The sequence below is a fragment of the Pelophylax lessonae genome, assembly GCF_965119305.1.
Source record: "Pelophylax lessonae genome assembly, chromosome: 5".
In the NCBI taxonomy this organism is placed as follows: Eukaryota; Metazoa; Chordata; class Amphibia; order Anura; family Ranidae; genus Pelophylax; species Pelophylax lessonae.
This window is the reverse complement of record NC_138772.1, coordinates 516,841,227-516,864,877: the sequence shown is the minus strand read 5'-3', so window position 1 is coordinate 516,864,877 and position 23,651 is coordinate 516,841,227. Positions and strand designations below refer to the sequence as shown.

Here is a 23,651-nt window from a genome sequence, read left to right as displayed (position 1 = left end):
GTTTGTAGAACACAGTTTCCCTAAAATTCAGCAGACTCTGTCCCTAACAGGATTGAGAAGAGATCGTAGATCAGGATTGAGTGCAGATTCACCCCACCCCCCACACAGCAATATCGATTGTAGTTTGTAGAACACAGTTTCCCTAAAATTCAGCAGACTCTGTCCCTAACAGGATTGAGAAGAGATCGTAGATCAGGATTGAGTGCAGATTCACCCCACCCCCCACACAGCAATATCGATTGTAGTTTGTAGAACACAGTTTCCCTAAAATTCAGCAGACTCTGTCCCTAACAGGATTGAGAAGAGATCGTAGATCAGGATTGAGTGCAGATTCACCCCACCCCCCACACAGCAATATCGATTGTAGTTTGTAGAAGACACTGACCCTATATAATTCAGCAGACTCTATCCCTAAAATGCCTACAACTCGCCCTGCCTAAACACTCCGACCTGTCCCTCAATTCTATCCGGACACAAATGGTTTTTTCCTGCCTATCTTTCCCTAATCAGCAGCCAGCACGTTGATGTGTGCTCTGTCCCTGAATCTAAGCAGCATAATGACGCCGCTGCGGCTGCCTCGAACTTATAAAGACTTGGTCACATGCTTCAGACGGCCAATCACAGCTACTGAGACATTTGCAGGCATGGCTGGGATGGCTTAAGGCACACCAGTTAAACGATTGTTGATTGGCTGTTGAAAGCCCGCCATGAAAAGAGCGCCAAAGCATGCAAAACCCGGAAATAAAACGACCGAACACGGATTTTTACCCGAACATACAGTAAAGTGTCCGTGTCCGTGTTCGGGTACAAAAAATCCAATTATTCGGTACGAACACGAATAATACAGTCCGTGTTCGCTCAACACTACTGGTAACCCAACTGGTCACCTCACGCTAGAACGCTTCACAGCCATGCAAGTGCACCTGGATATGCACCTGGGATCCCCCTCTCTCAGGCTGAATGTCCCCAACTGGCTGTAGATGCTTGGAACAACACGGTGGACTGACCTGGGAGGCAACACCTCTCCCCTCAGTCCAATCTCTTCTCCTGCCTCGCAGTGGCTGAATTCTTCTCAGCAGACAACATGGTGTCCTTCATTCCTTCCTTGCCAGAAAATGCTGGGGTGTGTAGTCCTTTCCCCAGGTTAGAATGGAGCCAACTGTGCTGGGAACTACATGTCCCAGAGTTCCTTGCCGTTCTTCAGTCCTACCTGGATTGGCTAGCTTCATGTGCAAATGAGAAACAGGGGAGGGTACTGAGTGTCTGTGAATACCTCTCACTCAATGCACAGTAAGAAGAGGAGAGGGAGGGGAAAGAAATCTCCGCAGGGCTGACATGCACTCTCTCCCTTCAGTCAGGGTCTCGGTCTGCTTGACATGGCTGCGGGAGATGCGAGGCACCCACTACATACCTGTTATGCTTTCTGCTCCATTGAGAAGTCTGGCACAATGATTTTGCTAAGCAAAAATCATGACGATATCACATCTCATATCAGTGGAGTCCCAAAGAGAAATACAAAGGCAGGCTACAATAAAACTTACCAGCAACCACGCCTAGCTTAAATAGTAGTTCTGAGTGGAATTGGCCTTTAAGTTGTATATAAGTAGGACAAGGTGCTAGCAACTTACTTTGGCTTCTCTAATGGCTCTGGTTCTTTTCGAGCACGACCCACTGGGTTTTTCTCAGCCTCCTCTTCTGTGACAAGATGGAATTCTGCTTCAACTTTACCCTAAATACAAAAAAATACAGAAGCAATGTATAATATACAGCAGGTCGGATACTGGAGCAAATGTTTCTTATCTATATATATATACACACACACACACAGGGAAAATAAACATTCAAATTAAGCATTAAAAAAGATCTCATGAGTCATTTCTGTGTATGTAAATACAATATTGCAGCGCTCAAAGATCATTATAAATAACAGAAAAGTGAACACTGTGAAAAATCTTAAAAAATTCATCCATGTAAAAGTTCAATAAAGTGTCCAAGTGCTGAGATGATAAGCAGCATTCACTCGTGATTATTATCCTCCACCATTTAGATAAAATTCTCACTCACCAGAGCTATATGCTGTCTAGATTATAGGACAGCAATAGCGTGATAACTGTTGATGTCTTTATCCTGGAAACGTGAATGCCAAAGTAACCCCTGCAGGAATCCTCCTCCAAATGGTTGAGGGTTTTAATATACCACATATATGCATCCAAATGAAAAGGAGAAGCTCATAGTGTAGTATGAATATATAATACGATTTAAGCAAAATCTACAATGGAATGGTTCACAAAAATACATATCCAGGTGTTAGAATAGCCAAGTCAAAGTCCAGACCTGAATCCAATTTAGAATCTGTGGAAAGAACTGAAAACTGCTGTTCACAAACGCTCTCTATTCAACCTCACTGAGCTCGAGATGTTTTGTAAGGAGGAATGGGCAAAAATTTCAGTCTCTCGATGTGTAAAACTGATAGAGACATACCCCAAGCAACTTACAGCTGTAATCGCAGCAAAAGGTGGTGCTAAAAAGTATTAACTTAAGGGGGCTGAATAATTTTGCACGCCCAATTTTTCAGTTGTTTATTTGTTAAAAAAGTTTGAAATATCCAATAAATTTCGTTCCACTTAATGATTGTGTCCCACTTGTTGTTGATTCTTCACAAAAAATTACAGTTTTATATCTTTATGTTTGAAGCCTAAAATGTGGCAAAAGGTTGAAAAGTTCAAGGGGGCCGAATACATTCGCAAGGCACTGTAACTTATCTGAGCATGTAGAGGGATACTTGCGAGTTTGTATTCCACTGCCACTCATGATCAATCTGATGACAGAGTGCATTGCTAGCTAAATTAGTTGAATTTTTTGACCAAGTCCAAAAGGTGCAAAGTAGTGAACCTGTCTCAGTTGAACATCACCAGCAGAGGGGCTGGTTTGTCACATTTGTGTAAAAGTTCTTAGGTTCTATACCAATTGGAGAGAATCTTATTTGTTCTCTGTATGATTGTTCTGTGAGCTTTTAAGAGTCAAAGTGCAGAGTACAGATCCAATGTTCTTCCAAACTATTTTATATCAAGGCCGACTCCCACTTCTCCTTAAAGTGGTTGTAAAGGCTCAAGGTTTTTTACCTTCATGCAAAAACCTTCTGTGTACAGCACCCCCCCCCCCAACCCCTAATACTTACCTGAGCCCCATCTTGATCCAGCAATGTACATGAGAGCCTCAGCTCTCCGGGGACTCTCTCTCCTCATTGGCTGAGGCAATAGCAAGAGCCATTGGCTCCCGCTGCTGTCAATCACAGCCAGTGAGCTAATGAGGAGAGAAAGGGGGCAGCGCTGAGCCGAGACTCTGTTTGTGAATTGACACGCAGAGCCATGGCTCGGTAAGGAGCCTGCTTGGGTGCCCCCAGAGTAAGCTGTCTGCTCTGGGGGCACTAGGCAGGAGGGAGGGGCCAGGAGCACCAGCAGGGGACCCAAGAAGAGGAGGATCTGGGCTAATCTGTGCAAAACCACTACACAGTGTTGGTAAGTATAACATGTTTTTTATAAAAAAAAAAAAAACAACCCAGGACTTTAATGCATTATATGCATTAAGATAAAAAGCCCTCTGTGTGCAGCATCTCTCCTTAGCCCTACTAATACCTACCTGAGCCCCCTCTCTATCCAGCGATGTCCACAACTGCTCCCGCTGCTGTCAATCACACTCAGTTAGCCAATCAGGAGAGAGAGAGGGGGTGGGGCCGAATGACAGCTCCGTGTCTGAATGGACACAGGGAGCTGCAGCTTGGCTTGGGTGTCCCCATAGCAAGCTGCTTGCTGTGTGGGCACTCAACAGGAGTGAGGGTCCTGGAGAGCCGAAGAGGGACCTGAGAAGAGGATTTGGGCTGCTCTGTGCAAATCGAACTGCACAGAGGAGGTAAGCATAACATGTTTGTTATTTAATAGAAAAGAAATTTGATTTTACAATCACTTTAATATTACTTTCAAGTGTAGGTTGCTTGACTGGTTTAAGCTACTTAACATGGCTTAACAAGTGGAGATTAACCACTTCCCGCCCGCCCTATAGGCAAATGACGGCGGGAATGTGGTTGTATTATCCTGACCGGACGTCATATGACGGCGGCAGGATAATACAGCTCTGCGCGCCCCCTGGGGGCGCGCAGAGTGGCGATCGGTGATGCGAGGTGTCAGTCTGACTCCCTGCATCTCCGATCTCGGTAAAGAGCCTACTGACGTAAGCTCTTTACCATGTGACCAGCCGCGTCCAATCACGGCTGGTCACATAGTAAACAGGAAGAGCCGTTGATCGGCACGAGTAAAGGAGCGCAGATCGGCGGCTCCCCTGACAGGGGGGGGGGTCGGCACTGGTAACCAGATCATTGATTACCAGTGCAGACCCTCGGGGGGCTGCCACTAGAACCACCAGGGATACCCACCCATGACCCCAAGGATGCCCACCTATGACCCCAGGGATGCCCACTATGGCCACCAGGAATAGCAATCAGGGCTCAGGGAGCCCCCCATTGCCCTCCCCATCAGTGCTGCCCACCAGTGCCCATCATTGCCATCTATCAGTGTCGCCCACCAGTGCCCATTATTGCCCACCAGTGCCGTCTATCAGTGCCCATTAGTGCCCATCAGTGCCGCCCGTCAGTGCCGATCAGTGCCACCTACCAGTGCCCACCAGTGCCGCCTATCAGTGCCCATTAGTGCCCATCAGTGCCACCTATCAGTGCCCATCAGTGCCACCTATCAGTGCCCATAAATGCCGCCTATCAGTGCCCAGCAGTGCCGCCTATCAGTGCCCACCAATGCTGCATATCAGTGCTACTTATCAGTGCCACATATCAGTGCCGCCTATCAGTGCCGCCTATCAGTGCCACCCCATCAGTGCCACCCCATCAGTGCCACCCCATCAGTGCCTGTCAGTACAGTCTCATCAGTGCTCATCAGTGCAGGAAAAAACGTATTTATTTACAAAATTGTATAACAAACAAAAAAAACTTTTTTTTTTTTTTTCAAACTTTTCGGTCTTTTTTTATTTGTTTAGCAAAAAGGAAAAAACCCAGAGGTGATCAAATGCCACCAAAAGAAAGCTCTATTTGTGGGGGGAAAATGACATAAATTTGGTGTAGGTACAGTGTTGCATGACCGTGCAATTGTCATTCAAAATGCAACAGCGCTAAAAGGGGAAAATTGGCCTGGGCAGGAAGGTGGTGAAAGTGCCCGGTATTGAAGTGGTTAAGGGGTAGATTTACTATAGGCAAATAAGTTGTTAAATTTGCAAGCCCTAGAGCTTAGTGAATAAAGTGAAGATACACTTTGCAAAGAATACCCAATCACATGCAAGGAAAATAAAAAGCAATTTTGCTTGCACATGACTGGATGATGGGATTTAACAGGGCTTCAAGTGCAAATTCCCTTGCAAATTGCAACTCTCTCGCAAAGCATACATCTTATTTGCCTTTAGTAAATCAACCTCTAAATGTCTGGCATAACTTTTTACCAAGGCAGTTTTTTCAAATTAGGTCTGTGCTTTTCCAAGGTGTAAAATATTAAATATGGAATATTTGATGTAGAAAATGTCTGCCTTTCTGTAGTTTAAGTGGGATTTTGCAGAGAAAGTCTATGCATATCAGCAGGCACAAGGTATTTAAATGCGGATATAGGATTTGGCATGAGCAATAACAAAGAGGTTGGTGAAAAGTGGGGGAGAGACTGACAACTGTAGAAGTTCCAGAGTTTGTAGACTTTGGGTTCATAACTTAGAAAAAATAATATGTTGCACACCAATGTTGGGAAAGTTTTATGGAGATCCAAATATTGGGTTCTTCCTCAAGTAAAGAATGGACGAAAGAGCTTGATGAATACTTTGTTTGGTATAAAGGACATTTGCAAAGTCAAGACATAGCCAAGAGGTAGCTACTAGAGAAAACCTTAATAAAACTGAATGGCTTTAGGGGGCATTGAGATCACACTTTGATGAGTCAGCAGATTTCCCACAAATCTCCCTAGCGGACCAGACATTTCAGGGCTCCCCAGAGAGAGGGGGATGGGGTGGTGGCAGAAGGTTGTTTAGTAGCAAAATTCTGTTGGCCATGTTTTCCCTTAGATTGGACACACAGTCTGGTGGCAGATTCAGAATTCTGCACTGGGAGTAATGCCTCGTACACACGCATCGATAGTTGGCCGTGAAATTTTCGGCCAAAGTCCAATCGGCCGATTTTCGGCTTGTTAGTATGATGCTTTCGACAACCGACTCCGACTTTTCAGCCGAAAAAAATCTGGTGTGCAGGCTATAACATTTTTGTTGGCCGTCAACATAACGGCCGATTTTCGTGCAGTCAGTACAGATTTCGGCAGACAAAAATCTGATGAGCAAGACTGGGCATGCTCAGAGAAGAAAAAACACACGGAAAGTAAACCAGCACATGACATCACTTCTGAAGTTGATTTTTGTTGGCCGAGAAAATTTGTGTGCAGTCTAGAGCACATTTCAACCAACACAACAACACTGGACAAAAGACGGCCGATCGGTCGGCCGATAATCGTTGCGTGTGTACGAGGCATAAGTCTCTGTACCGTTCCGGGCATGAAAGGAAAGGAATACCCAAGTGAGTGCAAAAGTCCTGTAAGTCATCATGGGTACAGAGATCATATGTGCAACCCTGTCTTGAGGGTGACAGATAAAAAAGGAACCTCCATCTGTTTGGTATGTGGTTTTCAGTACAGCTAGTTGGGGTCATAGAGCCCACTTATATTGTAAGGTCATTGGAGATAAATCTTAAAAAAGTTAGATCAGGCAGACTTTGAATATCACTGAGTTGCACGATTTGGCAAACTGGAGTCTGGACTCTTGGGGAGGGGAAATCTATGCAGGCAAGACAAAATGTCGCTTGTCTTATACACCTGTAAACTAAGAAGACAGAGTGCTCTGTGTGTGTGTGAATGGATTTGATGGATGACCCAGCAGGTTTTTACAACAAATCTGTTACAATGCGATTTGTGTTTGTTCAACTGATTCTAGCACTCCTCTAGCTTGAAAGTTTGAACATTCTAGCATCCTTCTTGGCTGTGAAGATCCTCAATATGGCGATGCATGTCAAACATGGTGTCTATATGCTATGTCTGTGTATAGTAGAGGGTCCGCAGCTATTCATCCCTGTGAGCAGCCACTCATTCCTCCTCGTCCAGCTTCCACACCATGCCTTTAAGATCACAGCAAAGCTCCAAAACAGCCTTGTGTAGGGCTCCTTTGATGTCCGCAGCAATTGAAGTAAGTTTCATGTGGGAGAATAAATTGAATGTCTGCAAACACCATTGAGCCTGAGGTCCCTCTGGCCAAGTTCTTTGGAGTGGTGGGAGCAGACATATTTACTGTTTTGTCTGGCAGCTCAGATTTCTGTCCTGAACATTTCAGGCACACTTATGCTCCATTGAGTCAGGGATCTCTGCAGAGATGGGGGTTGCTATAACTTTTACATTGTTTGTAGAAATTGCACAGTTTAAGAAGGATCGGTGGTGCCAGAGCTCACAGTCTATGCTGCCAGTTCCATTGCAAGCTAAGCTACGACTCCTTTAGAGACCTTTTTTTGGTACTTTGTAACTGTTGCTGATCTTTCCTAAAGTCTGTACCAGATTATATTAACCTGCAATACCTAGAGATTGGGATGATTCTGTGCCACATTTTATAGTTTACAAACTTCCTCTTGTACACTATTATAACCACTAACAGGTTTATTAATCTGTATTTACTTAAGTTGATTCATTTCTACTTGCTGTATTATCCTGGAAAAGTGAATGTCTTTTGACATTTTATGTGTACTGAGTTTTTAAAATTAAGCAAAACTCACTTAAAGATAGATATTCGGGTTTACCAACACTATATCATATCAGTAATTCTATTTTAAAAAAACCTCAAAGTTTCATTTTTGGAATTACATCCGTACATATTGCCAAGATCCCTACGCTTTACTTATTTGGTTATGTGGATAAACTCGACTCAGCTTCAGCACCTGATAAACATAGTATCTCTAAATGGTCTCTAATGGCGCTTTTCCACTGCATGGAACTGAACGGTTCTGCTCGCTTTTGCGCTTTTCCACTGCATGGTACCGCATGGTACGGTGTTGGAACGGTACGGTACGGCGGCGCTTTTCCACTACACAGAACCGAACGGTACGGCTCGCTTAAACAGTACCACCTCAGTTGTGGTTCCAAGAGGGCCGTACCAGTACCATATCCCACAATCCTTTGCATGCAGCCTTGACTGTTTGTCACTACTAGCCACTGATTGGTCAGAGAATCGTTGTTATCCCACCCACTTTACTTTAGTGGAAAAGCAAACCGTACCAAACCGTACCGAACTGTTCCAACACCGTACCATGCGGTACCATGCAGTGGAAAACAAAACAGAGCCAAGCAGGGCTGAGTGGAGCCGAGCTGGTACTTGCAGTGGAAAAGTGCCATTATGTCTGCTTACAGCCTGTAAAGCGATACTTACATTTTGGACAACACCCACACCTCCATCAATTACAATGGTCAAACGGAATTTAAATGCCTTGATGTATATAGAAAAACTGGATACCGCTGTACAGGCCTTTGGTCCTATAAAACATTTCTTTACCATATGGTACAATTTCAAGGAGCAAACTTTATCTGATTCTGAAATAAAGCACCGATGACAACATTCCAATATAAAGAGCGGTATGCTAAAGCTAACCTTGCTAATTCTCTAAGCAGATTGAAACTTCAGTAATCAAGCTTTACCTTAAGTATACTATGGCTAGTTTCAGAGGAGCTTAGTTGTTAGATAAGAAGTTAAGAACATGATACTTGAAATTTTACTATGGATTATTATGGATTTATTTTCTGTTTTCTTTTGTATTGTTTTTCTATACAAAGATATCAGTACATGTGACTAATGTACTCTTGATTTACTGCTCTGAATTAGTCTATATTTTTTGCTTGGGAGTACCATTTATCAATGGAAAGGCGGTTTAACCTTAAAGTGCGTAAGGGGTTCTTCACTGTAAGAGCAGTAAGGATGTGGAATTCTCTTCCACAAGCAGTCGTATCAGCAGGGAGCATCGATAGTTTCAAAAAACTAGTAGATGGACACCTTAAAGACCACAACATACAGGGGTATACAATGTACGATTAAAAGCAAACACACACACGCATTCATAGGTTGAACTGGATGCATAGGTTGAACTGGATGGACTGATGTCTTTTTTCAACCTTACTAACTATGTAACTATGTAATGCTTTAACATGTGTTTTCCTTTTTTTTGTATTTGTTTTGTATTACATTTTTGTGCATTGTGACATACTATGGCATTGTGACGTATTTGTATGTGTTTATTTTCCTTTTTCTTTTATTATTACTTTGTTATTGTTTTATTATAACTTCCTGGAAAATTTAAAATTCCTGGAAAAATAAAATCTAAAATTATACCTAGGTTTTATGGAGCTAAAGAAAAGAAAGTGAAAACAAACCTGGAGTTGTTGGCAATGAAAGCCAAATGGGTTTTTACCTTTCATTTTAAGGAGACATAAGACAACAATTCTGATTCTGGTTTCACTGTGGGAAACAACTCACTTTTTGTGGTCATTTTCATTTTTCCAGTTTTATTGAATCAGCCTAACCAGGGGCAAGTAAGATGACAATTTAAAATGGAAAATACAGAAACTCATATGTAAAGCATGTACAAAATCGCACAGGGAGGTGCAATTGTCACAAGGAAACCTGCTGAGAAAGCAAGCAATAGACAGCAGGGAAAGACATACAGTAGAAATAGCTCCATGCCAGATTTTGTAAAACTTCCAGAGTATTTGGGTTCTCGTGGACAAGGCTTGGTTTATTTTGCTGCACTTATTATATGGTACAAACATGTAATATATCATGTTCTGTACAAGGCATATATGCAGTATATATATATATATATATATATATATATATATATATATATATTACATCATAAGATATTTTACAGACTATATACACCGACGGAAGATTCGGTGCTTACCGTGAGCTCTCCAGATTTTACGAATGGCCACCAACCCCGAATGCGTTTCTGCTGAAAGATGGAGATCTTGTTTTCATCCTTCAAGGCGGTTGCCATGCCGAGGTCACAGCTCTTGGATGTCTTGGCTCCTCGATGGAAACCATTCAGATTGAGTTCAATGGAACCTGCAAAGAAATGGATAGAAACAGAAATGTAAAAAAAGTTAAGGTTCACTTGCTTAAAAATCGTTCCCCTGCTTAAGGGGAATGTGTAGTCTTATTAAGTTGGCTTGGAACAGCCAACTTACTGATATTGTATTTAAACTTATTATTATTCTTCTTCTTCTTATTATTATTTTTCTGGCCGGTAAATTTTTGGACACTATCTCCTCCTAGACCATTCAAGCTACATACTCCAAACTCGGCACAGACCTTCATACTGTTCTGACTCGGTGTGCTATATCTTTTCAGACTGGTTTGAGTTACGGTTTTCCTAAAAATTAAAATTAAAAACCCAAAAAATGCCCATAGACTTTCATTGACAGGATGTTCAGATGACCCAAGCTCCAAATCCCATTAGACTCAATCAACATGCTAGTAACTTTGATAATCATGCTTGTCTTTAAAAAAACAAAAACAAATCCCATTACTTCAATTGCTGTCGCAAGGCATCCAGACAGACAGACAGACAGACAGACAGCGGGTGGGGGGCGGTAAAATTTTTTTTTTTGTTGTTTTTTTTTTTGTTGTTTTTTTTTGTTTTTTCTATTTAGCTTGTATTTAAAAAACAAAAACAAATCCGATGACTTATATTGCTGTCGCAAGGCAGCCAGACAGACAGACAGACAGACCGCGGGTGGGGGGCGGTAAAATTTTTAATTTTTTTTGTTTTTTTTTTTTTTGTTTTTTCTATTTAGCTTGTCTTTAAAAAAACAAAAACAAATCCGATGACTTCTATTGCTGTCGCAAGGCAGACAGACAGACAGACCGCGGGTGGGGGGCGGTAAAATTTTTTATTTTTTTTTCTATTTAGCTTGTCTTTAAAAAAACAAAAACAAATCTGATGACTTCTATTGCTGTCGCAAGGCAGACAGACAGACAGACAGGCAGACCGCGGGTGGGGGGCGGTAACATTTTTTTTTTTGTTTTTTTCTATTTAGCTTGTCTTTAAAAAAACAAAAACAAATCCGATGACTTCTACAGCCAGCCAGACAGGCAGACAGACAGACCGCGGGTGGGGGGCGGTAAAAAAAAATGTCAAACCTTTTCTATCTATCTATCTATCTATCTATCTATCTATCTATCTATCTATCTATCTATCTATCTATCTATCTATCTATCTATCTATCTATCTATCTATCTATCTATCTATCTATCTATCTATCTATCTATCTTCAAACCTTTTCTATCTATCTATCTATCTTCAAACCTTTTCTATCTATCTATCGATCTTCAAACCTTTTCTATCTATCTATCGATCTTCAAACCTTTTCTATCTATCGATCGATCGATCTAAACTTTTCAAACTTTCTGGTCAGGCTTTCTCAAGCCAACTTAAAGTTTGTCTCGATGAACTTTTTTTTCTAGTTAAATATTTAAGACACATTTCAAAGAGATGCATTTGATGTTTGTATTCTTATTAATGTGTGACCTTGTTTTTTTATGTGGTATGTAAAAATACAGATACATGGGGGGCAGTCACATTTGCTGATTTCATACTCAGGCTCTACTTATTCATACCAGTACATAATTAAAAGGCAGGACAGGACATTTCCCAAATAGGGACATAGCTTTTGGCAAGTTCTAAGCCTTCCTGAGCATTTTTATTTTAAAAATATAAAATATCAGTGTATAAATGTTTAAGCTAGACAAGCCTGAAAATGTTTTTTTTGTACTATGTATTGGAAATACATACCCAGGAAATCATCAGATGAAAGTCTCTCAAAGTCCCAGACCTGCATTACCAGCACGGCAGGAATTTTTCGTTCTGTCTTCTCCAGTGAGAAAATATTTTCTCTCTTGCTGACCACTATTTGTTTCTCAGCTGGTAAGTAGTGGAAGGGGTATACAAAACGCCAGTTGAAGTTTCCTTCTCCGGTCAGAGAGTTATAGTGGACATCTGTTTCCTGACTGTCTTCTTCAATCCCCTTTAACCACCTAAAATCAATATGAGTTCCTTACTAAACATAGGGGCAAAATACAACACCTTGTGTTTACATCAAATAAAAAAATCAATAAACCCGAAAAAAACTTCAAGAGAAATTGTGAGAAAATAAAATAATTAAATTAATCAGTTTACAGACCTGAGGCAACTGCCTCAAGGTCTCTCTGTTGACTTGTGTTACTTAATCCAGTATTTATATTAACCACTTAAGCCCCCGAAGATTTTACCCCCATTCTGACCAGGGGTTTTTTTGCGATTTTTTACTGCGTGACTTTAACGGACAATTGCGCGGTCGTGCGACGCTGTACCTAAACGAATTTCACGTCCTTTTTTTCCCACAAACAGAGCTTTCTTTTGGTGGTATTTGATCACCTGTGCGATTTTTTGATCATGCGCTATAAACAAAAAAAGAGCTTAAATTTAGCAAAAATAACAATATTTTTCACATTTTTTTATATGAAATTCCCCAAAAAAAAATGTAAAAATCAAACTTTTTTAACATTTTCGGCCAATTTGTTTTATGCTACATATGTTTGGTAAAAAAAATCGCAAAAAGCGTGTTTTGATTGGTTTACGCAAAAGTTATCGCGTTTACTAACAAAGGGAAAGATTTTTGTCATTTTTGGTGTTTTTTTTTTTAACGAGTAATGGCGGCGATCTGCGATTTTTTTTGCAGGACTGCGACATTGCGGCAGACAGATCGGACCCTTGACTGACATTTTTGACACTTTTGGGGTTACCAGTGACATTACTGCAGTAATCAGTGCTATACATATGCACTGTTACTGTAAAAATTACACTGGCAGGGAAGGGGTTAACTGTATTGGAGAGGGAGGGGTTAAGTGTGTCCTAGGGGCGTGATTCAAACTGTAGTGGGACAGGTCTCCTATTGTAAAAACAGAGATCAACGGTTCTACATAGTAGAACCGTCTGATCTCCATTATTACACAGGGGAGAATGACAGGCGGCTTGTTTACATAAGCCGCCCGACTTTCTCCCGCTCTACCGACGATCGTAGTGTGACCGGCGTACATTGGGTCCGCCGGTCACAAGCGCGGACTCCTCCGTGAACGAGCCGCGGCGGGCGCGCGCCTCAGTGGGCGAGCGCTCGCCCGCTATTGGCTCACAAACCGGTCACAGGCTAATGACGTATATATACGTCACTTTGCCTGGCAGGGGCTGACCGCCGCAGTATATCTACTTGCGGCGGTCGGCAAGCGGTTAACTGCACTTTATATAACATCTTACCCTTTAACATAAATGTCGCTTGATTTTTGCCCAGTGAAAATATTCTCATCCTCCAGGATCACATCCTCTGTGTTCCAAATTATTATTCTTAATTCATACCTGCAAAATAAAATTATTGTAGTCCACTGTTAGGATTTACATTGAAAGAAAAAGAGAAAAAGTTAAAGTTAAAAAATATATATAGTTGTTGTAGATGGAAAACGCCATGTCAAAAAGGCAAATGGCTAGTCACCAATATTTCCTGTGGTCCCCCTGCAGCTGATTTTTCCAATAATTAGCATGTCTTGTTCGGCACAGTGTCTCTTTGTGGAGGTAGCAATCTTTGTAGAGGCAAGACTTTGCTTCCTCATGTCATTGCTGACCTTGACTATAGGTGCCCTGATGACTGAGGAGGGTATACCAAGTTCTCCAAAAATAAAAACAACACTCTGGGCTGGTTATTTAAGAAAAGTACAAATGAGCCTGTATGCATGACTACGAGCAAAGCCGGTGCGGAAGACCTGGGCAGTAATCCTGCAGCTTCTACGGTAGTAATGCTACAAGGGAATAATAAAGAAGCATCAGAAGAGATGGAGGAAGTACAGAACCACAAAAAGATTGAATCAGAAGAAGATCCTTGCACTACAGGTCCACATGTAAATATTTCTCTCCAGCAAGGAAAACAGAGCAGCACATAAGTCACGAATCTCACTTCTTCAAACCTCATGAGACTAGCAGTCACAGGCAGAAGTCCTTTAGATTGCCCACTGCAGATATTCATCTTTGAGGTTACAGAACAAAAAGTTCTAAACGGGATGTACACTGCTATTTGTTAGGTAGAATTCAAGACAAAAGGTGGATTTTATTTTTAGGTTAAACCATTCCAAATGTAACACATAAAATATCAAGTATTAACTTTTGAAATTGGGTCAACTTTCATCTCCCCCAATAGCACCTTTCTTTGTGTTGTGTATGTTACTGAGGAGATGTCCCTCATGGGCAGGTTGACTTTAAAATATAAATCCACCCAAAGCAGATTTCTCCAGTAGGGAGAAGCAGATTTGTTCCCCAAGTCTGACCTTTCTTGCTATCCAGAACACAACTGGGAGACCTTGCCACAAGTACATTTATTCCTTCCAGTCTTTGCTCTCTCCTTATATCTTTAAGGAAACTACACTATGCACAGGTGTGCTCAGCAAATGCCATGGTCATGACAGGGTGGGGAAGAGATGTCCCTGCTGGAATCCTGAACACGAAAAGGACCTAAAGGGAGGGTGGGGTGGACTTCCACTGCACCAATGCTAGACAGCCATAAACCCGTAGGAATAGCAGCATATCTGAACTTTCCACTTGCACAATACACAAAAACAAGCATTCATACTGTACAATAGTCTGACTAAAATACCAGTGATAGCGATTGACCAAAGTAGAAATTAACAGTAGTGGGTATTAGTAAGAACTGCAGTTACCCTTTTGGCTTACGAGGTGAAATATCCACCGGAGGACCAGGAAGTGGCAGGTCAGTTGGAAACATGTCAATCCACATCTGTATCCGACCCTGGAGGACAAAAACAGCTCACATTTACAACTTTTGATTTTTAAGTACCACGCTGTTAATTTCTGTAAGACACAGCATCTCAGGTACGTAAAAATGATTCCAAAATAACAGTGAAAATTAAAAACAGCATGCCATGTTTTACCCTGGTTGGATCGTGACTTCTATCATTTTTAGGAGAACAGCTTTTTAAAGTACAACGTATATCTAAAGCATAAACTTTTTTTTTTTTGATAGAGTGGATCATCGGTCTTTGTTTTTCTTTTGGATAGATGGTCACACATTTCCACGCACATATTTGAAAATCTTGTGGTGAAACCTTTGCAGAAGAATGGAGGCTGTCAAAGCTGCAAGGATGGCAATGTCCTATGAATGCTCAGGGCTTGAAAAGGGATGTCCAAAAAGATTGAATAGGTGTGGTTAGGTATTCCCATTTTTATGGTCATATAATGTATTTCTATAGGAAAAGTCTTTGAGGAAATCCAGCAGTGGATTAGGGCAGCAGGTGAGCACAATATGCTGTTGCCATCAATCTACAGCAGTGCATTGATTAGATTTGATTGGTAGAGTTTCTTTAAAGTAAATGATTTTCTTTTGTATTTTCTAGTTAAGCAATTTTTAAATGTATAAAGGGTGAACACATCCAATTCAATGAATCTTCTTTTAGACAAGTTCTCTATGACTTATAATTCAGTTGCCCCTCATCCTAAATTCTATATAGTATGGCTGTGTAGAATGTAGATAGACTGGACCTCGTAAGTCTTTCCTGCTTACCTGTTCAATTCCTGGCTTATCTCTGTGATACAGAGGTCGTGTTTCAATGTGCTCTGGAATGAGTTTACATCCAATGCCGGGGATCTCTTGCCAAGAATGAAGAACCTTCAGTGCCAGGTGCTCATATGATTCTACTTGCTCATCTATCAGAAAGGCAGCAAAATTGATTATAAAATAAAAAAAAGTTTATGTTCAAAATCCTTTCAGCATGTGCCACATTTATTATGACTTAACCCTCATGCTACAACTTGCTCATTCCCGGCTATTTTAGAACAGACCTACCAAGTGGCCCTATTTTTTACTTAAAGTGTTACTCCAGTAAAACCTATTTGTTAGTTTTGGACACAACAGGGAAAGGATAGCAAATGTTATTACTGTCTGTGTCCCTACTGAAAAAAAATTATTTGACATCTTGTCTTGGTTGCCAAGCAGGAAGTAAAAACTCTACCCAATATAATACAGAAAGAACAAAAGAGTTGACAGAGGCAATAAATATTTCCCAATATATTTAAAAAAAAACTTTTTCTGTCTGTGACTTCACTGGAGAGATTATACTAATTTCTATACCTTTGACCTCACAACAAATGAGGGGACATTTCCCCCAAAGAAGACTCAAAAAATATTGAAAGACCTGGTAGAGGTTCCCCTTCCATGCTCTACCCAAAAATAATAAATTAATTTCTCATCTGATTTGCTGATATCTTCATGTGTCACTTTCATTGCTTTACCCATATGGCAAATAGGCAAATAGCAATGGGCAAATTCAGTATCTTGTATTAAATAATAAAATGTTTCCATGATACGACTACAGTAAACTAACTGGTTACTATAGGGTGCTGTTCTGCATATCATTTACCTCAATGTCTCAGTTTTGTGGGCTGCTCAACATTTTTGTAAACAGCCTTATCCTGCAGAAGAAAAGGTATTCTGGATAATGCAATTTATACTTGCTGGACCAGGACACCCATTTATTCTACAATTTCCATGTAGAACAGCTTGAAGTCTTCCTAATATTACTTATACTCTCATGAAGTCAGGGCCGGAGTGGGACTCATTTTCAGCCCTGGAGTTTCATGCCTTAGACCGGCCCACTTTAGTTCACGACTGACTATATTAAAATAATGTAATTAAAACCTCAGAATATAAGTTTGCAATGGATGCGGACATGGTACAGTAGAATGCAGGGCTGCGGACATGGTACAGGAGAATGCAGGGCTGCGGACATGGTACAGGAGAATGCAGGGCTGCGGACATGGTACAGGAGAATGCGGGGCTGCGGACATGGTACAGGAGAATGCAGGGCTGCGGACATGGTACAGGAGAATGCAGGGCTGCGGACATGGTACAGGAGAATGCAGGGCTGCGGACATGGTACAGGAGAATGCGGGGCTGCGGGCATGGTACAGGAGAATGCGGGGCTGCGGGCATGGTACAGGAGAATGCGGGGCTGCGGGCATGGTACAGGAGAATGCGGGGCTGCGGACATGGTACAGGAGAATGCGGGGCTGCGGACATGGTACAGGAGAATGCAGGGCTGCGGACATGGTACAGGAGAATGCGGGGCTGCGGGCATGGTACAGGAGAATGCGGGGCTGCGGGCATGGTACAGGAGAATGCGTGGCTGCGGACATGGTACAGGAGATGCAGTGCTGTGGGCATGGTACAGGTGTACCATGCCCGCAGCACTGCATCTCTTGTAGTATGCCTGCAGCCCCGCATAATGGCAGGCAGTGGAGGAGTCTCACCTGTTCCTGAGGCCACATCGATTTAAAATTGGAGCCACCTGCCGCCAACACGTCATTACGCATGCGCCGCCGCTGCCACTCGGGAAAGCTTGTATACTTTCGGCTATTCTCGAGAATAGCCGAACGTGTACGGCCTTTTCTGAGCGGCGTTGGCACATGCGCTGTGACATGTTGGCGCTGAGCGGCACCATTTTCAAATCAGGCAACCCAGTGGAACAGCCCCCGGACCGACCGGCCCACCGGGAGAAGTCCCGGTGCTCCCGATTGGCCAATCTGGGCCTGCATGAAGTCATTACCATTTGTCACATACAGGAGAACCACTGTGCTGGTTAAATAATGACATGGAACAAGGAGTAGAGTTTATACAAAATGTGATGTCTAAATATAACCCTCAGCTTCAGCAAATGATGTTGATTACTTTAAAGTTTCCAGTAGAGATGGGAAGATTAAATATGTGAGTTAGAGAGTGCAGAATAGTGCAAGAGGGTGACCAGAGTAGTTTTGAGGGAAAAGGGTCCAGCTGGCAGGTGGTAATGAGCATCAGAAAGAAAGGCCTTCTGTAAGGTTACAGGGTCAAAAAGGAAAGTATTGGATGTGGTAGTAGACATGGTATCTCAAGCGGGGAGATATATGGACAGTGGAGATCTTAAAAGAGAAATGGAGTAATGGAGAAAAAGTTTCAAAGAATTTGTTCACCACCTGTGGGTATATTGTTACCTTAATCCCTAAATGTTTTGGAAAAGTGAATACCTTCTAATGGGTGGGATTTTAATGGTAACCAATTATTTTAAATTACTGATGTCAAACATAGATTTTGGAGAAAAAGTTGTACTGCCTTATAAGGGCCCATTGGGTATCTATGACATCTATAATCTCAATAGATTTTTGAGGAACATTAGATCATAACAACTATACAATATGTCAAGATTATTTCCTACTTACCATCTTGATCAAATACAGTTTTTCCATTGAAAACTCTGTTTCCAATCTGTATCTGGCCCGGAGTAAATACTGGAACACCTAAATTGTTGTCTTTACACAGTTTGGTGAGTATTTCTGTGGGTTTGGTGCTGTCTCTCCAAGCGTTGTATCCTTCTCTAGAATAACAGCCAGATGAACAGTTTATTTTATGTTCTATTGAATGCAAGTTGATTCAATAAATGCAATGTAAAATATGACTGTCTGTAAAGGTAGAAAAGTATGTAATAAATGTCCATAAAAAATTTGATTTATTCTTTTCCCTTTTTCAGTATCAGCCAATTGCAATTGTTTCACGTTAACCTAAAGGGGAATTGACATTTTTTTTTTTTTTTTGGTGCTAACTCAAAAAAACCACCATAGGCAAAAACTGATCAAAGTGTCACTTTGGGAAACACACCTTTCACCAAAAGTGTTTCTTTAGACAAAACATGTTTTTTAAATGTTGGCAGAGTAGGAAACAGTTAGAGCCTTAATGCAGACACTATGACAATAAAAAACATATTTTATAAGTAGAGTGGAAGAAGACCAGAAGAGCTTTTTCTCAGAGTCTATCGGTAGTACAGGATTCAATCTGTACCATGAGTTATATAGCGCCATCTTCAGGTGGGATGGATACAAGGTAAATAAATTGTAGGCTATCCTAGAATCTATTTAGCACCTTCCATACTAAATATGCTTCAGTTGTAGCAAGCAATATGAAAAAAAAAGCACATCAGGAGATCTGTATCCCTTTGAGGAAAGGATTTTTATCGTGAGTACTAAAATCCTATTTTCTTTATCGTCTATTTAGGGACACAGGTTCCAATCTCCACTGGGTAAAACAGAGCTGGAAAAAATGTCTATCCATTTAAGGACACTAAGCTAAACTACCATAGCTAGTGTGTGGAAGGTTATTTAGGCTGGCCTACAGTTTTGTTTGCCTAGTGTCCATTCCACTTTAAGGTGTAGATATATACCCATGGTTTATATTGGATCCTGTGTCCCTTTAAAGAACAAAAAGAAAGAGAAAAATGCATTGTTAAAGATACATTTTGACTTTGAGTTTGGGGTAATGCAAGGTTAGCCCCAAACTCTAGCTGTCTGCTCTTCGGCAAACTAAAAGGCTTGTTCACCTTCCCTCTGCTGTGAGCCTGCAGGAAGAGTCATTCATTATTGATGGTATTGCTACTGTCACCAGTGGTGTATGTTGGTTTTGTGCTGCCCTAGGCAAGACTCAAAATGGGGCACCCTCCCCCCCATCTAAATTTGTCTCACCCCAACCGCTTTAAAATTGCGCACGCCTGTGCAACAGGGACAAACTACGTAAATTTTACTATCCATAGGCAACCCTTTAAAATCCTATCCAGGTTACCACTTTAGATTTACAGAGGAAGTCTGGTTCTAGAATTACTGCCCATGATCTGATGTTCACGGTGATACCTCATATGCGTGGAACGATCACTGCTTGCGTGTGTGCGGGACCAATAAATTAGTTCGCATTTGCGTGCGAGCATGGGAGGACAGGGGCATGTTAAAAATTTGTGTTTTAATTATTCTTCGATCTCAGCTTTGCTCAGACACGCTGGCTGGTCATTCATGTCTCCTGGTGGGATGGTAGAGCAGCAGAAGGCGATGGGGGGAGGGGGGAGGTGTTCCCTTCCCCTGCTTGTAATAGCAATCAAGCGGCTAGTAAGCCGCTCTGATTGCTATTACAAGAGAGCCGACCGCCCGCTCTAAAAAATTATACTGTGGGGGGGTTTGCAGGACGCTTTTGAAATCCGCTCCATGGCCGCCCCGTATCTGTGTGATCTGGCTCCATTGAGAGCCGGTTACACTTGCATGTCATGCAAATTGGATGGTGGTAACCCACATCCAATCCGCATATACCGTATGTGAACCCAGCCTCAAATTTGATCTTGTGTCTCTTAAAGAATAAAAGAAAAATGTATAGCTAAAGAAACACTTTGACTTAACCCCTAAATTGAGCCCTTGGCTCCTAGCCCCCTGAGCACCTAACATTTAACCCAACCCTAACACTTAACCTCCAACACATGCCTTTGACTCTTAACCCCCCCCCCTTCTCACACTTAACTGCTTTAACCCCTAAGGCTGGGTTCACACTATTGCGAATTTGATACGGAGATTTTCCCACATCCAGTTCACATGCCAAGAGATTGTGACTGACTCTCTATGGAGCTGGTTCACTTATCTCCAGAGTGGCTCCTGAGGGAATTGCACAGGAGTCCTGTGCGCCTTATGGTTTGTTTCAGGTCCGAATTCAGCCATAAATTCGGAACTGAAATCAGACCTAAAGTAGTGAACAGTGACGCACCGAACCCCTGGTGCGAGCGGCTCTGTGCGGCAATGTGAACTCAGCCTTAAACTAATTTTATCCCTAACACTCACATAACAACCGAAAAGCTAATCCCTTCTGAGTAACCTTCTGACTCATATTTTGAAGAGCCACTGCATCAAAAGCCAACAGGTCCTCTATCGAAAAGCATGAGAAATAAGATCCTGGCATCAGAAACTACTGACCTGACACACATGGCTGGTTCTTTTTCATGCTCATTAATCTACAGGGGCGTATTTTAACTAAAGTATAGGCAGTGCTTAATTGCTCATTCTCAATCTCTTTCGCTAACTTTGAAAAATTATATCCGGACTAGAGTTCACAGAACTAATAAAATTTTCCTCAGATACATGTATCTTTTACAGAAGTCTTACATTTCATATTGACTCTGTAAGCCGCAGGTCGCACGGTGCCTGCTGTAGAAGCGATTTTCCAAATCAATTTTTGTCTCTCCAATGAGGTCGTCACTCCCAATTAGATCGTAGTCATAGATCAGGATAGTTAACAGAGATTCTTTTGGGAAAGTTGCTTGAATTTCAAATGACCTAGGAGACACAATTAAAGTAGCTTGTTATCTTTACAGAGTGCTAAAGTGGCCTTTCAGCCTATGCCATGTCTTTTCCACACTATATTGCAAAATGAACACACTGTAATACAGAAATTGTTAAATTGACTCTGCTGCTGGGAAAAAAAAACTTTAAAAGCAAACTCCCCTGGGCCATGATTCTGAGTTTTGCTCTTTTGGATAGCTAAAGCAGCTAAAGAATCCTTAGCATTTGACAAATATGCTCCAATATGCAAATTCCAGATTTAATTCCTGAAGTTGAGCTTGGCCCCAGGGCTGACCCATGATATTGTGCTGACTGGGTCCAATAATGAAATGTTGCCCCCCCGCCCCCCCCCCCCCAAAAAAAAATCACGCCCAACAAAAGGTCCCCACATCTATTATTTTATGTAAATATAACATTTTGAAAATATTATGTTTACTGTTATCCACCCACTGTCTGTCCTCGGTCCTCCTGTCACTCCTGTGTCTACTGCACCCACCGCCCTAGAAGATCCAGCCTGCCCTATGTGAGATGGAGTGCACTGATGTGTAACGTCATTCCACACGAGATGTTCCACAAAGGAGGTACTCCGCCTCCTCATACTCATCAGTTTTCACTACGGGCGGAAACATGAGATGGGGAAATTGTGCCCGTAACTGGCTGCAAACTGATGACACACACACTTGCCCGAAAAAAAATCTTGGGAGTCAATTTGCCACCCCTCTCCAAGTGCTGCCTGGGTTCAATGGAACCAGCGGGACCTGCTTGGCCCTATCTCTCCCCCTTCTCCCACAACTCTCATTTGTCCTAAATGTATGATGTCAGGCTTATAACCAGTAGGGAGTTGGAGGCAGGATAGGTTCATGGCAGTCAGGTTAACCCTAACATTATTTACCCCTTTCATCCTGCATGATACATAGATATCCCTTGATTTGACCCAACCCCTATCGCTGAATAGTTGCCAGATGCACGTAGTTTGACCGGATACGTTCATGTAAAATCTTGTAAATGCGTATTTTGCAGCTTTATATATTTTCTGTTTTTGCTCTTCGTATGTAAATGTGACAGTACCCCTTCCTGTCTTCTATGTGCTGGGCATAATTCTCAGTATTAGTTCTTAAGCTAGGTATACACATATCATCATTCAGTCAGTTCAGCAGGAATCAGACACATTTTGGTATGTATGTAGCTCTGTCTGTTCAACAGAAGCCTGGTTTCTGCCGACTAGTCCTGCTGGAAAAGCAGCATTCCATCAGCTGCTGCAGCCAATGGCTGCAGTGCTGATCAGTGTATTCTAATGGCGAGCAGGGAATTCCTGCTTTTGGAATACGATAGTGGTGCAAAGTAGATCCCTGCATCCTCATCACTTGTGTGGATGCAGGTATCTGTGAGGTTTTTTTTTTTTATCGTCCAATGGCCGAATGGAAAAAAAACTGAGTGTATATCCTGCTTTATTCTGTATGTTTGAAAAGCTGCTACGTAGCACTACTCATATTTTGTGTGGTAGGTTTAATTTACTGTATATATTATGTCTGCAGGGACACTGCATGGGACCACTTCTTTGGCATCCTGAAACTGATTTTGCCATGTGTTCTTCGACACCCCCTGTGTCAACTCAGCATTTTTTCGAAATTGTGCACATTCAGAAGTCCCCTTTTTGCTATGTGAGTTAAGTCACTTCCCTTTAACAGTTTACCCACAAACAGTTTTTACTGCAGCATGAGATGGTTCAGGAAACTTTCCCTACTTCCCTACAAGTTCTTGCAATGGCTGACGTGATATTTGAAAAGATTGTTTCTCTCATGGGCCATACACACTATAAGATTTTCTGAAGACTTTTTCCTTTAGACTTACCAAAACCATATAATATGAGGTCAAACCTAAACACTTTCAATTTGTATGCAATCTGGCAGGCCCTTGCACTACATAGAAAAGGTAAAGCTGAAGGAAATCTAACCACAAAAGTTGGATAGTGTGTATCCAGCTTAAATGACACAGTTAAAACACTTTGAAACCTTGTATTTTGTTACCTTCCTACTTACTCTAATTAACAATAGCATCCCTGTGCTCAGGGCCACTGATAAGGCAGTACGGCCAGCCCTCTTGTACTGGGCCCAGGACCTATCAGTTCAAAACAGGGCCAGGGCACCTGCCAAGCAGGAGGGCTGGCTGTACTGCCTTATCAGTGGCCCTGAGCACAGGGATGCTATTGTTAATTAGAGTAAGTAGGAAGGTAACAAAATACAATGTTTTAAAGTGTTTTAACTGTGTCAGTACAGCCAGCCCTCTTGTACTGGGCCCAGGACCCATCAGCTCAAAACAGGGC

At 41.9% G+C, this 23,651-nt stretch overlaps 1 protein-coding gene across 1 annotated transcript in view; it reads right to left on the bottom strand.

Annotated features, from left to right (window-relative positions):
- Nucleotides 1-23,651, bottom strand: part of FER1L6 (fer-1 like family member 6) — a gene marked incomplete at its 5' end in the record, with an annotated part of 316,530 nt that overhangs the window by 32,608 nt on the left and 260,271 nt on the right. The window contains 8 exons of the mRNA XM_082257934.1: nucleotides 1,629-1,729; nucleotides 10,022-10,185; nucleotides 11,915-12,156; nucleotides 13,412-13,510; nucleotides 14,860-14,948; nucleotides 15,720-15,862; nucleotides 18,407-18,561; nucleotides 21,152-21,322. Coding sequence (XP_082114060.1) covers nucleotides 1,629-1,729; nucleotides 10,022-10,185; nucleotides 11,915-12,156; nucleotides 13,412-13,510; nucleotides 14,860-14,948; nucleotides 15,720-15,862; nucleotides 18,407-18,561; nucleotides 21,152-21,322 — 1,164 coding nt within the window. The remainder of the gene's footprint in view (nucleotides 1-1,628; nucleotides 1,730-10,021; nucleotides 10,186-11,914; nucleotides 12,157-13,411; nucleotides 13,511-14,859; nucleotides 14,949-15,719; nucleotides 15,863-18,406; nucleotides 18,562-21,151; nucleotides 21,323-23,651) is intronic.